The sequence below is a fragment of the Mesocricetus auratus genome, unplaced genomic scaffold (genome assembly GCF_017639785.1).
Source record: "Mesocricetus auratus isolate SY011 unplaced genomic scaffold, BCM_Maur_2.0 Super-Scaffold_100021, whole genome shotgun sequence".
NCBI lineage: Eukaryota > Metazoa > Chordata > Mammalia > Rodentia > Cricetidae > Mesocricetus > Mesocricetus auratus.
The window spans coordinates 17,387,996-17,399,945 of NW_024429202.1; the positions used below are offsets into that span (position 1 = coordinate 17,387,996).

General features: G+C 43.8%; 1 protein-coding gene across 2 annotated transcripts; it reads right to left on the bottom strand.

Annotated features, from left to right (window-relative positions):
* Positions 1-368: 368 nt before the first annotated feature.
* Positions 369-11,642, bottom strand: Ogfrl1 (opioid growth factor receptor like 1). Of its 2 annotated transcripts, none has more exons than XM_005072424.4 (7): positions 11,264-11,642; positions 7,163-7,249; positions 6,920-6,998; positions 4,181-4,259; positions 4,015-4,081; positions 3,768-3,913; positions 369-1,247 (listed from the first exon to the last, which is right to left on the bottom strand). In XM_005072424.4, the coding sequence occupies exons 1-7, from the start codon at positions 11,510-11,512 to the stop codon at positions 575-577; spliced, it is 1,380 nt and encodes a 459-aa protein (XP_005072481.2). In that variant the 5' UTR covers positions 11,513-11,642; the 3' UTR covers positions 369-574. The 2 variants fall into 2 exon arrangements, with proteins under 2 accessions (XP_005072481.2, XP_012970525.1); XM_013115071.3 differs by having other exon boundaries at positions 6,920-7,001.
* Between the last annotated feature and the right edge of the window lie 308 nt (positions 11,643-11,950).

Genomic DNA, 11,950 nt, shown 5'->3' on the forward strand with positions numbered 1-11,950 from the left:
GGACATCAGTAGAGGAGAGTCCTCACATACTAGAACACTCAGGTGGAAGCTGACGAAGATGGGACAGAAAGAAGCAGGAAAGCAGACAAGTGGGAAGGACAGTCATTGCAGAGCCAAAGCTGAGAACACTCAAGTGCTGCTACCAAAGAGCCCAGATTTCTTCCTGGCTACACCTGAGAGCACCTGGCTCATCCTTCCAGTTCCAAAGCGAATACTAGTCAGGTGAGCGACTGCATCATGAGAGGCTCTCATTTCTGCATCGATCTCCCGAGAGAGCGTGTTGAATACCAAATGCTACTCTATTAGTTCTAGATAACTTGAAAATATTTTTAAAGTGACTGTTATATACAGAATTTGGAGACATATCCTAAATATAATCTTTTATTGGATCCGGTTTTACAATTTTCTTACTAAATATCCAATTTCATTGTGATCCAAAAGCAAGAACCAAGGGCTTATAACAAAAGTTACAGATGGCTAACATCTTATACATGACCTCATCTCTGTTCTTCAGGATAAATTAGACAACTTTTTTATTCCCTCAAAGGGAACTGGTTTGTGGGTTTGGGACAATTCACTGTGACTCTACCTCATCTTGGCAACTGGTGTTTTCTGGATTTTCCAAGTCTTTGCTCTGGGTTTCCCCCTCTCTAATGCTTTCAGAAGAAGTTGGACACGCCCCTTTTCCTGTGGTCTCTGTTACTGTTTTCTCCTCGGGTGGGGGATTTGACTCGTCAGAAGCACTGTCTTCTTTCTCTGTGTTTCTTGGCTTGGTATCTTCACTGCAGGGCTCCGGGCTTGGCTTGTCTGTCTCCTCCCCGGTCTCTCTGGAGGCCCCCTTCTTTTCTTCCACAGTTTTGCTAGTTAGGTGACTAGCTACTAAGGAATTTTTGGAGTCCTTAGATTTCTTGTGCATAGAAGTTTGACTGTTCGAACCTGAAGTGGGCAGAGTAGGAGCTTTCTGGGCTTTGCTTCGCTCTGGCTGGTCTTTTCTAGGCGGTCCCCAGATGAAATTCTCCGACGGTGTGTAGTGTTTCTGGGCAAACCTCAGGAGCTTTCTCCTCTCTCTTCTGTCTCTAATTGTATATACAAAATACTCCAGAGCGCTCTGCCTAATATTGGGAATAGTGTTTTCCACTAGAGCCTCGTGGAGAATGAATTTTACGAGAGGAGACTTAAAACTCTCGTACCCAAGCTCACCAAGGCTTTTCAGAATTCGTGTAATTCTTAAATAGTTGTGCTGCGACCTGAAAGAGAGAATTGAATAAAATCAGAGAATGGAAAGCTTTTAACTCTGAAGCCTCAGTGTAATGTAACTGATGTGAAACTTGAATGTAAAAACAAACTCTCCTCTTTAAGAGATTCTTCATATAAAGAACTACTAGGATTGAATGGATCCTCGCCAGTGTTACCTTGTTTATTAACGTATCTGGGGGCCAGTGATCTAGGAGAGCAGCTTGCATCGGGTTAGCTGACATCGCCATGAGAAGTAAGCATCTTGGTGGTCTATCTGCATATCTGTACTTTCATGCCTGAACATATTTCACCACTGTATTTTATCACGGTCCCTTGACCGCTCAGTGTTACTTAGTGTTACCCTGATTAAACAGTTTTCCTCCACTGAGCTAGAAATACAACCAAATCCCAGACTATTCTAAAAAGTTCATGATGTCACACGGCTTCAATCACATATAAGCAATGACATTTAAGGATAAGTCACAGAAGAATCCAAACGAAACTGAAAACAGAGGAGGCATGTTTACATCATTCCCCGTCATTTGCTCAAATGCCATCAATAAAAACTTTTGGCAGTGAGGACGCCGCAGTGGCACGTGTCTGTAACCCCGGGATTTGGAAGACAGTGCCGGGAGGATGGCAATTTTGAAGAAGCCTGGACTCAGAGATCTTGTCTCAAAAAAAAGTCTTGCAGAGAATCCATATTTGGTTCCCGGCATCTGCATTAGGCATTTCCCAACTGCCTGGGAACACCAGTTCCGCCGGATCTCCTGACTTCTTTGGGCATCTGCACATATGTGGGCACATGCACAGACAATATACATGTAAAATATTTTATTCAATTTTTTTCTTTTTGCCTAGGAGTGTTCATTCAGGGCTAGGAAAGCAGAAAGACACTGGATGGCAGGAGGAGAGGTTGCTAGGTGGGACAGAGTGGAAAGGCTGTGAATTCAGGCCATTCTTCCAACCGAGGCTAAGAGACAACCTAATTAAATAAAGCCTTCAGAAAGAGCTCTGTTTTTGGCTCTAAATGAAAAGACCTGACAATGACACCCTGGGGAGGATTTCAGCTTTGATCACATTCTGCCCAGGATTTGTAACTTCAATGCGTCAAAGGACACTGTCATTCCAAGCAGAAATTGCAAGATGATAGTACACAAAAAGTGAGGTGTGATCACTTTTGCTAACGGCTGACTTGCAGACAGCTTTTTCAACAGCATCACAAGGTTGCTTAGAAACTGTCCAGACATGGTTGTCTGCATGACGCAGGTAGATACATATACACTTTAAACAGCTAATCTATCAAACTTAAGCATAGAAGTTAGCGGGTCTCAGGATCAGAATGCTTTATGCCCATATTTTCAAGGCTTTAGCAGAGCCTACTATTTTAATAGTGTTACTTATAACATAGGAAAAAGATGCCCCAACACTAGTATTTCTACTCCTTTTACCAAAGCAAGGGTAAATTCTAGGAAGATGCAAAAAATTTAAAGAGCTGATGCCAAGACTCTGATTATTTTTGCCAAAGAGAAATCACTTACGTTAGTTTTTTTTTCCTTAATACTTGCCCAGTTCAGCTAATTACAAGTTGCTAAAAAAGTGTCTTAAAAAATTGTTGGTTTTATAGTCCAGTACTTATAAGTCACTCTATAATTAAAAATGGGAGAAAAAACCCAGTGTGCATATGAAGAAAATATTTTTAAAACTAAACTTTGGTTATAAGTATTAATTACCATTATACATATTCAAGCAAAAGAGTACAGATAAACCCATCCAAGAAAGCTGTTAGATCTTCCTTTATAGATTTTAGAATTAACCAGAAATAGGTACTTGTCTTTTACCTAATTCATGAAGATAACTTTTCCTCCTAGTTAGAAGTATGGCCACATTGAATGCAGCCATTCATTCATCATAGACCTCAGTCACGAATTTAATCTAAGACGTTTGCATGCATAAAGATATTAGAAACCGTTTGTACTGCAAGCAGCCTATAGCCTAGGAGAGAGGAGAGAGTACATGAGAAACTACAAGCAAGCAATAGCTATAAACTCCATGAAATGTGGCGCAGAGGGAGAGAAGCCACATTTGGCTGCAGGCAGAGGATTTAGGAAGAAAAACGCTCTGGAGCAGAACAGCCAATGCTCTACGTAGAATTTGTCCTTTGGAGTTGCTGTGCTTTGCTTTAGGATGTACAAGAAGGAGTAAATGCATTTCTGACTGAATTTTGATTCCTATTTCTATGCCCAACATCTAGCTAGTCCTATGTCCAAAGTCTAGCTATCCCTATGTCCAATGGCTACCTGTTCCTATGCCCAGTGTCTAACTAGTCCTATGCCCAACAGTTAGCTTGTCCTGTTCCCAATAGCTAGCTATTTCAGTGCCCCACAGCTATCTAGTTCTATGCCCACCGGCTATCTAGTCCTATGCCCACTGGCTATCCAGTCCTATGTCCATGGGCTAGCTAGTCCTACTTTCCAGAGAATGGGGCCACAGGAAAAGGCCACCGGGCTTAGCACTGGGGCTCCACTTACTCATTCAGATGTTGAAATCTTTCTTGCCAATTTACAGCCCGAGCAACATTTCCAGTTTTATCAATCAGCTTTATTCCAAAAAATTCTAGCATCATTTTATAGGCCAAGAGGAATCTTCTGATTGCTTCTTTTGTTTTCTTGAATTCCTAATTTAAGAAGGAAGAAGAAAGTTCATTGGAGCTGTCAGGACAATAAAGTCAGGATATTATTTGGCTATCTCATGGAAGATGAGTTGAGCTTGCATTACCTCAATTTCATATGTAGTTAATTCTTTAGCATAAAAGTTCAAGCCTTGCTCTCTCAGGGGAAAAAGCCTAGTTTGTTAAAAATAAAATAAAAATGTTCAGTTAACATTGTCATGAGAACACGTGATTAAACAGGACACAGTTCAAGGTGGAGAACATTTAACTGACCATTGAATGTAAGTGTGGTTATGCTCCAGCTTCTCATAGTCTCCTTTCCATTTATTTAGGACCTCTTCAATGTAAACACCTAAACAGCAAATATTTAGAAAATGAGCCATTCGTTAAAACATGATGATGGCATTTTAACATACAAGTCACCTGAGTTTTACATTAAAACATTTAGTTTAAAGACAACATACAAGAACACCCCTAAAAGAGGAATACTCTATGTCATATACTCGGTAATACAATAAGCCTAATTAAAAAAATAGCAGCACTTCAAATTACTAACTCTCTACTGGGTAATGTACTCTAAAGCAGAGGATGGCAAATATGGGCTAATAATTGTTTTGCAAATAAAGTTTTATTGGAACATAGACAAGCACACCATTTATATACTGTCCAATGCTGTTTTTTTTTTTTTAGTACAACACAGACTTTAGTGTTACAACGGACTATTCTGCAAAACTCAATGTATTTGCTGTCTGCCTTTGTGCAGAAAAACTGTTCCAAACAGCATTATCATCTCCAAGTGACTAACAAAACAAGTCTTAAGTGGTATATTTGTTCAAAGCTACATATTAGCAAATTAATAATAATAATTATAATAATAATAGCAATTTCTTCAGAGTCACACACTAGTAACAAGGCAGTCTAGCAGAGAACACTGGTCTTTGTACCTGTAGAAAGTAAGCCCTTTTATTATGACCCATGTTGTCCTATAAGAACTTAATAAAATCCTGTTGATTCTCAAGTCTGTCAAGGTCCTTATAATTGGTCAGTTAGCTAATTTTACATAAAATAAAACAAAACAAAACAAACCCATAACTCATCTCATTCTTGTTTTCTCAAAGATCAGTGGCTTGTCACCTAGGACCCTCCCAGAAAGTGTGAAAATTTATATTGAATCGTAACACAGGTTTAACACGCTGGAGTCATTTTTCACTAGCATTTTTTTTAAATCAGTGGTAAATACAACTGCATCTATGTCCACAGGTTTGACTTCAGACTTCTGGGACCCCAAAAAGCTCAAGTTCGTTGGATTTGGCCATTCCGGCAACACTCCTCAGAGCATCGAATCAGGACTCCCTCTCCCAAATACAACATCCAGTTTTTGAGCCCTCCTTCCAGTTTAACCACCCAAGATCCCAACACTCTGAAAGGCTTATGGCTTTGGGTTTGTATTGCTGTGACAAATGCTATGACCAGAACCAACGCAAGGAGGAAGGGGATTATTTCGCTCACACTTCCACATCATAACCCATAACTGAAGCGAAGTCAGGATAGGAACTTGAGGCAGCACCTGAAGCAGGGGCCATGGAGGATGCTGTTCCCTGGTTTGTTTCCTACGACTCACATGCCTGCTATCTTATGCCATCCAGAACCACCAGCCCAGGGATGGCACTGTCCCTAGTGACATCAGGCCCTCCCACATTAGCCATCAATCAAGAAAATTCCCTAGGTCTTTCCACAGACCAATCTGATGGCGTTATTTTGCCAATCAAGGCTCACACTTCACAAAAGACTGGAGCTTCTATCGGGTAACAATGTCAGCCAGAACATCTTACAGTCTAGGGCAGTGGTTCTCAACCTTCCTAATGCTGGGACCCTTTAATACAGTTACCCCTATTATGGTGACCCCCAGCCATAAAATTATTTTCATTACTACTTCATAATTGTAACTTTGCTACTGTTATGAATCATAATGTAAATATCTATGCTTTCCGATGGTCTTAGGCAACCCTGTGAAAGGGTCATTCGACCACCAAAGTGGTCATGACCTACAGGTTGAGAATGGCTGATCTAGGACCTTCAGTAGCTGACTCATGAATGTCACTCAGTTTTCACTAAGAGCAAGTGACAAGAATCAGGACAATCTGGTCACCTCACACTAAACCTCTAAGGAAACTATGGCTTCTGCTTTGCCTATACACAATTCAGATACCCATTGAGAGGCACAGTGTGCTGCCTTGTTCTTTTCTTACAAGTTTGTAATCAAATTACCATAGCAACTGTGAATGTTCATTATGGGTTTGGGAAAGCTCCTATGCTATGAGGGAGGTTGTACAATTGCGAAGGAGGCACGTTGATTTGGCAGGGTTTCGACTGGGTTGCTGTAGTTTCCCAACCCTTGATTTTGAAAAGTGGCAAAGGTAATTCTAGATATAAGCAATATCTTAACTAATATTCTAAATAATTTTTAGGCCTGGCATAGCAGAAAGAACAGTTAACCCTGGAACTTGACCCCACTCTAAAATCATTTCAGTGACCCAGCAATCCAGTCATTTAGGCTTCATACTCCAGTTACCTCATCTTCAAGATGAAAAAGCTGAATTCAACCCCCCTTCAAAATCTAATCATTTGAATTTCTGTGGCTCTACAAATCTCTCCTCTTTTCTGTGCCCCCCCCCCACACAGCCTAAAAAACAACATCAAAAAGTCAAAAAAAAAAAAAACTAAGCTAAACCAGACAAACAAAAAACCTGCTCCCATTACCTTTTCAATAACCACTTTGACACACAGATAATGAGAGAGTATGGTAACCAATATTTCTTCACAGTTCACTAAGTGGAAGACCACAACTCTAAAACTCTGGGCTCTAGGAACACATCACCCTGCATGGCAAGGCAAAACAAGGTTAACCAACCAACAAATGCAGCAAGAATACACGAATTCCAGAGTAAGGAATGAACACCCAGATATCTGTTAGGATTTAAAATTTGCATTTTACCAAGGTGGTTTACTCACCATCTGGTTTAAATGGAATTTTATTCTTATAAAAGCGAAGGTTGCTCAAGTCATTTTGATAGCGGATATCTTTGAAGTTCTGCTAAAAGAAAAAATATATTAATCTCCACTATATGGAAACACACACACACACACACAAGGCACAAGGACCCTTCTGACATGCTTTCTTACGGCAGAGTAAAATCAGAAAAACAGAAAGACAAGAGTTTACATGCAAGGGGGGAAATCAACTCATTGTCTTACTGGGTACTGATGTCGGTATTTGTATAAATCCCTGGCAGCGTAGAAGCTCCTCTTTGGTTTGGCAGTTGCTTCCGTGGGATCACCACCCTAAGACACAGAGTGAAACTCCATTTACACAGAGAATGATCCCGAGAAAGTTCCAGAACAAAGTCTAAAATACTTAACATCCATAAAGAGCCCTGAACATTGGCAACCCGTGCAGATAAAGCAAACGATTATGTCGCTTTCTCTTGAATGAGGCTCACGAACAGCCCTTGCTGCCATGACTTCCTTGTTTGCATTACAAACTCTTGTCCTAAGGTCTGTCACTAAATAATAAACGTTCAATTCACTAAATAGTAAAATGTTCCATGCCTTTTGGGGGGTAAATGCTAAGGATCAAGATTGATCCAGAAGAGCACTCTGAATGAATTGAAAACATGTTTCACCAGATGAGAGATGAACCTATGACAAAGTTTATTTTATATAGTACAATGAAAGGGTTAAGATGGCAAATCAATTCTACACAGAAGATTCTCATTACATTTGCATCCCCGAGCAGCACTTGAAAGTCAAGTAATATTTATGAAAGGGAAGGGGGATTTTAAACTAAATTAGCTTGCTAAACTCTTTCAAAGCACCATAACAAACACACAAGGCATGAATAATCATCTGCCCATTACAACGATCAATAGGATATAAATCAGCAAACTTGAGATAAATAAACAAAGCAAGACAGAGCTCTGGGGAGGAATGAATGTTGACTGAAGTACTTTCTATGTGGTAGTTCACTCGTGCTGCTTACAGAGTTCAACCTCTGCGATGTCATTGTCCACCGACAAGATGCAAAGTCTGTCATCCTTTAGCTATCCAGACCATATCATGTATGACAAAATGCTTTTGTCCGGTGACATGCAGGCCAATGAGATGGAACACAGTGAAGACTGCTGTGTTAAAATATGAATATTCATTAAGAAAGCTGCCTCCAACCCTGTCTCTCTCGTCATCTCCCACCCTCTATGTGTGTTGACAGACTGGCATCCTTCTAAGCAATTTTCACACGTTTCTGAAGTGGTGTGATTCTCACTCTTACTACAAGTACAGAGCCACTTTAACACCAAAATCCTCTGATGTCTAACGGCAGTTACACTGTCATGTTACATAAGCAAGGAAAGGCTTCAATTCTGGTGCTTGCCACACTTTTCAAAATAGCTCTGCCTAGCAAGTTTCGGGATCTACTTAGCTTGAGCTACAACCACATGAATCACCACCACCGGCATTTGCAGAGAGCACTTTGCCATTTACAAAACACTTGCATGTATATTACTTCACTCGAGTCTTACAACATACCTGACTGGCAGTCATTAGTGTGTGTGTGTGTGTGTGTGTGTGTGTGTGTGTGTGTGTGTCTTAAAAACAAGGTTCCTGGAGCTTAGAGGAACAGAACAAGGCTCAGAGTCCAGCAACAGTGAAGAACTAGCTGCTTCCCTGCCTGCCTAATTAGGTCTGAAACAGTTTCATCCCTGCTAAAACTGATGGATATTTGAAAAGCCTGTTATAAAGATCAATGACCCAAGATCTGGAGTCAAGAGACTAAGGTGAGTCTTGGTTTTGCTACTTAATATCTGTGAGGCCTTCAGTAAATCACTTAGCTGAATCTTAGTTTTATCAGCTGTGAAATGAAGACATACTTATGTCCTGCCTGTATCCCAAGACTGCCATGCAAATGACTGCATCCTTCACCCTGCCAGTATCTATCCTGTATCCTGGCTTCTTTTACCTCCTCAGCCCTTCCCCCTAGATCATCAAAACTTCGCTCTTCCAAACCATTCCCGAAACCAGCAAGCACGCTATAGTTTCACTAAACTTAGGCATAATATCTCACTTGACCCAAGTCTACCCTAAGTATTAACCACACCTCTGCTCCCCTTCGAAGCAAATCATCACCAAAGAGTTATGCATACTTTCTATCCTTCCAGAGCCCACCCTATGACCTACATAAGGCTCTGGCCACAGCATTGCATTAAAGTGGGACTACCAGGGTCTTTCCAAATAAATCTCTGTCTGGTCAAATCACCTCTCAGTGACCATCCCAGTTGACTCCCCAGCAGCACTGTACTCCTTAAGGCCCCCCACCCTGAAGCAATTAGCACTGGGCTGTCAGAATACCACACTCTCCTGTCTTGTTTCCAATGTCACTGGTCCCCTCTTTTTTGGCTCCTCTTGTTAATCACGCCCTCTGTATAGAGCAATTGTTCTCAACCCGTGGGTCACAACCTTTCATAGGGGTTGGACACCAGGTGTCTGGCATTATCAGATATTTACAATTTAAAACAGTAGCAAAATTACAGTTATGAAGTAGCAATGAAGTAATTATGAAGTAAGTATGGTTGGGGGTCGCCATAATATGAGGAACTGTGTAAAGTGTCCCAGCATTAGGAAGGTTGACAGCTACTGGAGTAGGGTCAGAATCTTTGTTCCCATCCCTCATGACTCCTTGATGAGCTCTTATCTTGCACTGATTTTTAAGTACAACTAATCCTAAATGCCTGCCTACAGCTCCAGTCCTAGCCTGAGCATCTATTTATAGATAACATTAACTACTCTACAATCCCACTTGGATGTTTAATAGGATGGGAAACTTAAGATAAGACATAACCGCTAAAGCATCTTTCGCCCCAGGCTTTCTCGGTTAATGGTACCATCCTTTGTGTAATGTTTACAGAGAAATGGATAGCGGCAGAGAAAGTGGTGAGAAGCCAGTCAGCAACCTACTTTAACAGGGGAACTGGCTGCTCCAGATAAAGAACAAATAAGGTGAAGAGCCAAAACATAAAGCGAAAAGGTTGTTTAAGAAGTTTGGTGGTACTTACAGGGGAAAAAAAGTAGCCATTAACGGGTGGTCCACTCTTTACCCAGGTTTCAGCACACTGGGTTAAATGCTACCATGCTATTTTACACAGATTGACCTAGTTGATTAGATTATTACCGCTTTCTTTTTGTAGTATTCCAAACTTCTGTCGATGGCTACTTACTTGGGAGACAAATGGAAAAACAAAACACGGAGATACGATATGTAATACTGTTTTAGGGTTGAGCACGCAATGCTAAGGTGCAAACCAGAGCACAAGGGAAGGATGGCCCGGATCCCACCCATCAGGGCCAAGGCGCTCACTCTGACGACAGACACACTTAGGTTTGCATCTTTCTTTCCCTTTATGCTCTGGGCAAGATCCTCTCTGGAAGGCTCACAATTCTCCAAAATGGGGAATTAAAACAACATGCATACCCCGAAATTGCATTCCATCTTAATAACATGCTCAATTAGTTCCCATAGAAATGCTTCACATTGGACTTCGGGCTCCATTTTCCCTTAAGTGATAAAGGGGAGACCTAATACGGTACCACCAACCTTAAACACACTGCAGACTTCTTTTAAAAATACAGCCTCTCCATTTAAAAGTTTCTAAAGCTAGGAGAGGTAAAGGGACACTATCTCTCTTGCTCTCTCTTCTAACCTCTCTGCCTAACTGTACTGGTCAACTGATTTAAGCTTGGTTGGATCAACAAGTCTTCTGGGTTAAACAAGGTGTTTAAGTAATGTCTTGAAGTCGTTGAAAGGTCTGTCTTGGGGGAAAAGAACCGAGGAATATTAAGTTTGCACAGGAACCTTTCTGCAATACTTTTAATGGCCGTGGACCCCCGCTGAGGTGGGGGGGAGAGACTGAGGGCTACTCGGAAATTGCAGTTCCGTCCTGCTCTGAATAATTTTTTTAAACAAACAGTAACACACACAGACCGGGTCCTCAAAACCCTCTATTTTTAGGTTGGTTCCTCCCAACCCACCTTCGTATTTCCCAGCTGCGCTGCAGACACAGAAAACACCTAGTGGAGTCGGGGTTTGCCTTGGGGGACTTCCCTGTGGTGCTCAACAGCAAGGCCCCGGGCCAGCAGCTAGCCATCCCCGCGATCCTGGACATCTCAGGCTCGCCCAGGTCGTGTGCCCGGGCCACGGACGCCTAGCATCCCGCCCTGCACCCTCGGGGGCCCGCGCGCTGTCCCCTCCCCGCTGCCGGGGCGCTCAGTCCCGCCAGGCCCACCACGGGTCCGGGGACCGCGTACCTGCTCGGCGCCCGCCGCCTCGGCGTGGTCCTCGGGCACGGGGCTGGCGCGGGGCCGCCCTCCGGCTCTCTCGGGAAGCTGCTCGGGCTGCTCCGGGTCGTCGTGCTCCTGGCCCTCGCCACCGCCTGCCGGCCCCGGCTGTTCGGGCTCGGGGTCGGGCTCGGGCTCCGAGTCGGTCTGCCAGGTGGAGTCGCAGTCCTCCACGGTAGTGGGCTCGCGGAAGCTGACCCCGCCGAGCAGGTTGCCCATTGAAGAGGCTGCGGCAGCGCGCTAGTGCCAGGGCCCGGGCATGGCCGCGCTCCGCTCGGGGCGCAGGCGGCAGCTCGCACGGCCCGCGCCGCACAGCTCAGCGGGGCAACGGCGCTCCAGCGCACTGGCGGGGAGGAGCCGGGCGCCCCGGGGCCGCCGCCGCACGCGTCCCAGCCCGCCCATCCCGCCGCCGCCCCGCCCCCGAGGTGCCGACCCACTCCCGAGCGCGGTCGACCAGCCCCTCCGGGACGCGCCCCCCACCTCCACGGTCCCCAGGAGTGGACAGGGGTCAGCTACTGCCCCGCCCCATCTGGCCCGGGAGCCGCCCCCTTGGGGCTCCTCCCAGCTAAGCGGGAAGACTGATCCCGCCCAGGTCAGAGAGTGGAAGGAGGTGTCTCCATCCCCAGTCCGGTCCTGCCCACAGCCCCCGCCCCCACC

What these genes read in the sequence shown, in the direction of transcription:
- Ogfrl1 (XM_013115071.3), bottom strand. Translation starts at nt 11,512, where the DNA reads ATGGGCAACCTGCTCGGCGGGGTCAGCTTCCGCGAGCCCACTACCGTG. An exon ending in AGGCGGCGGGCGCCGAGCAG is followed by an intron (nt 7,250 to 11,263) that starts GTACGCGGTCCC and finishes TCTGTGTCTTAG; the next exon opens with GGTGGTGATCCCACGGAAGC. An exon ending in AATTCCATTTAAACCAGATG is followed by an intron (nt 4,260 to 6,919) that starts GTGAGTAAACCA and finishes TTTGCTGTTTAG; the next exon opens with GTGTTTACATTGAAGAGGTC.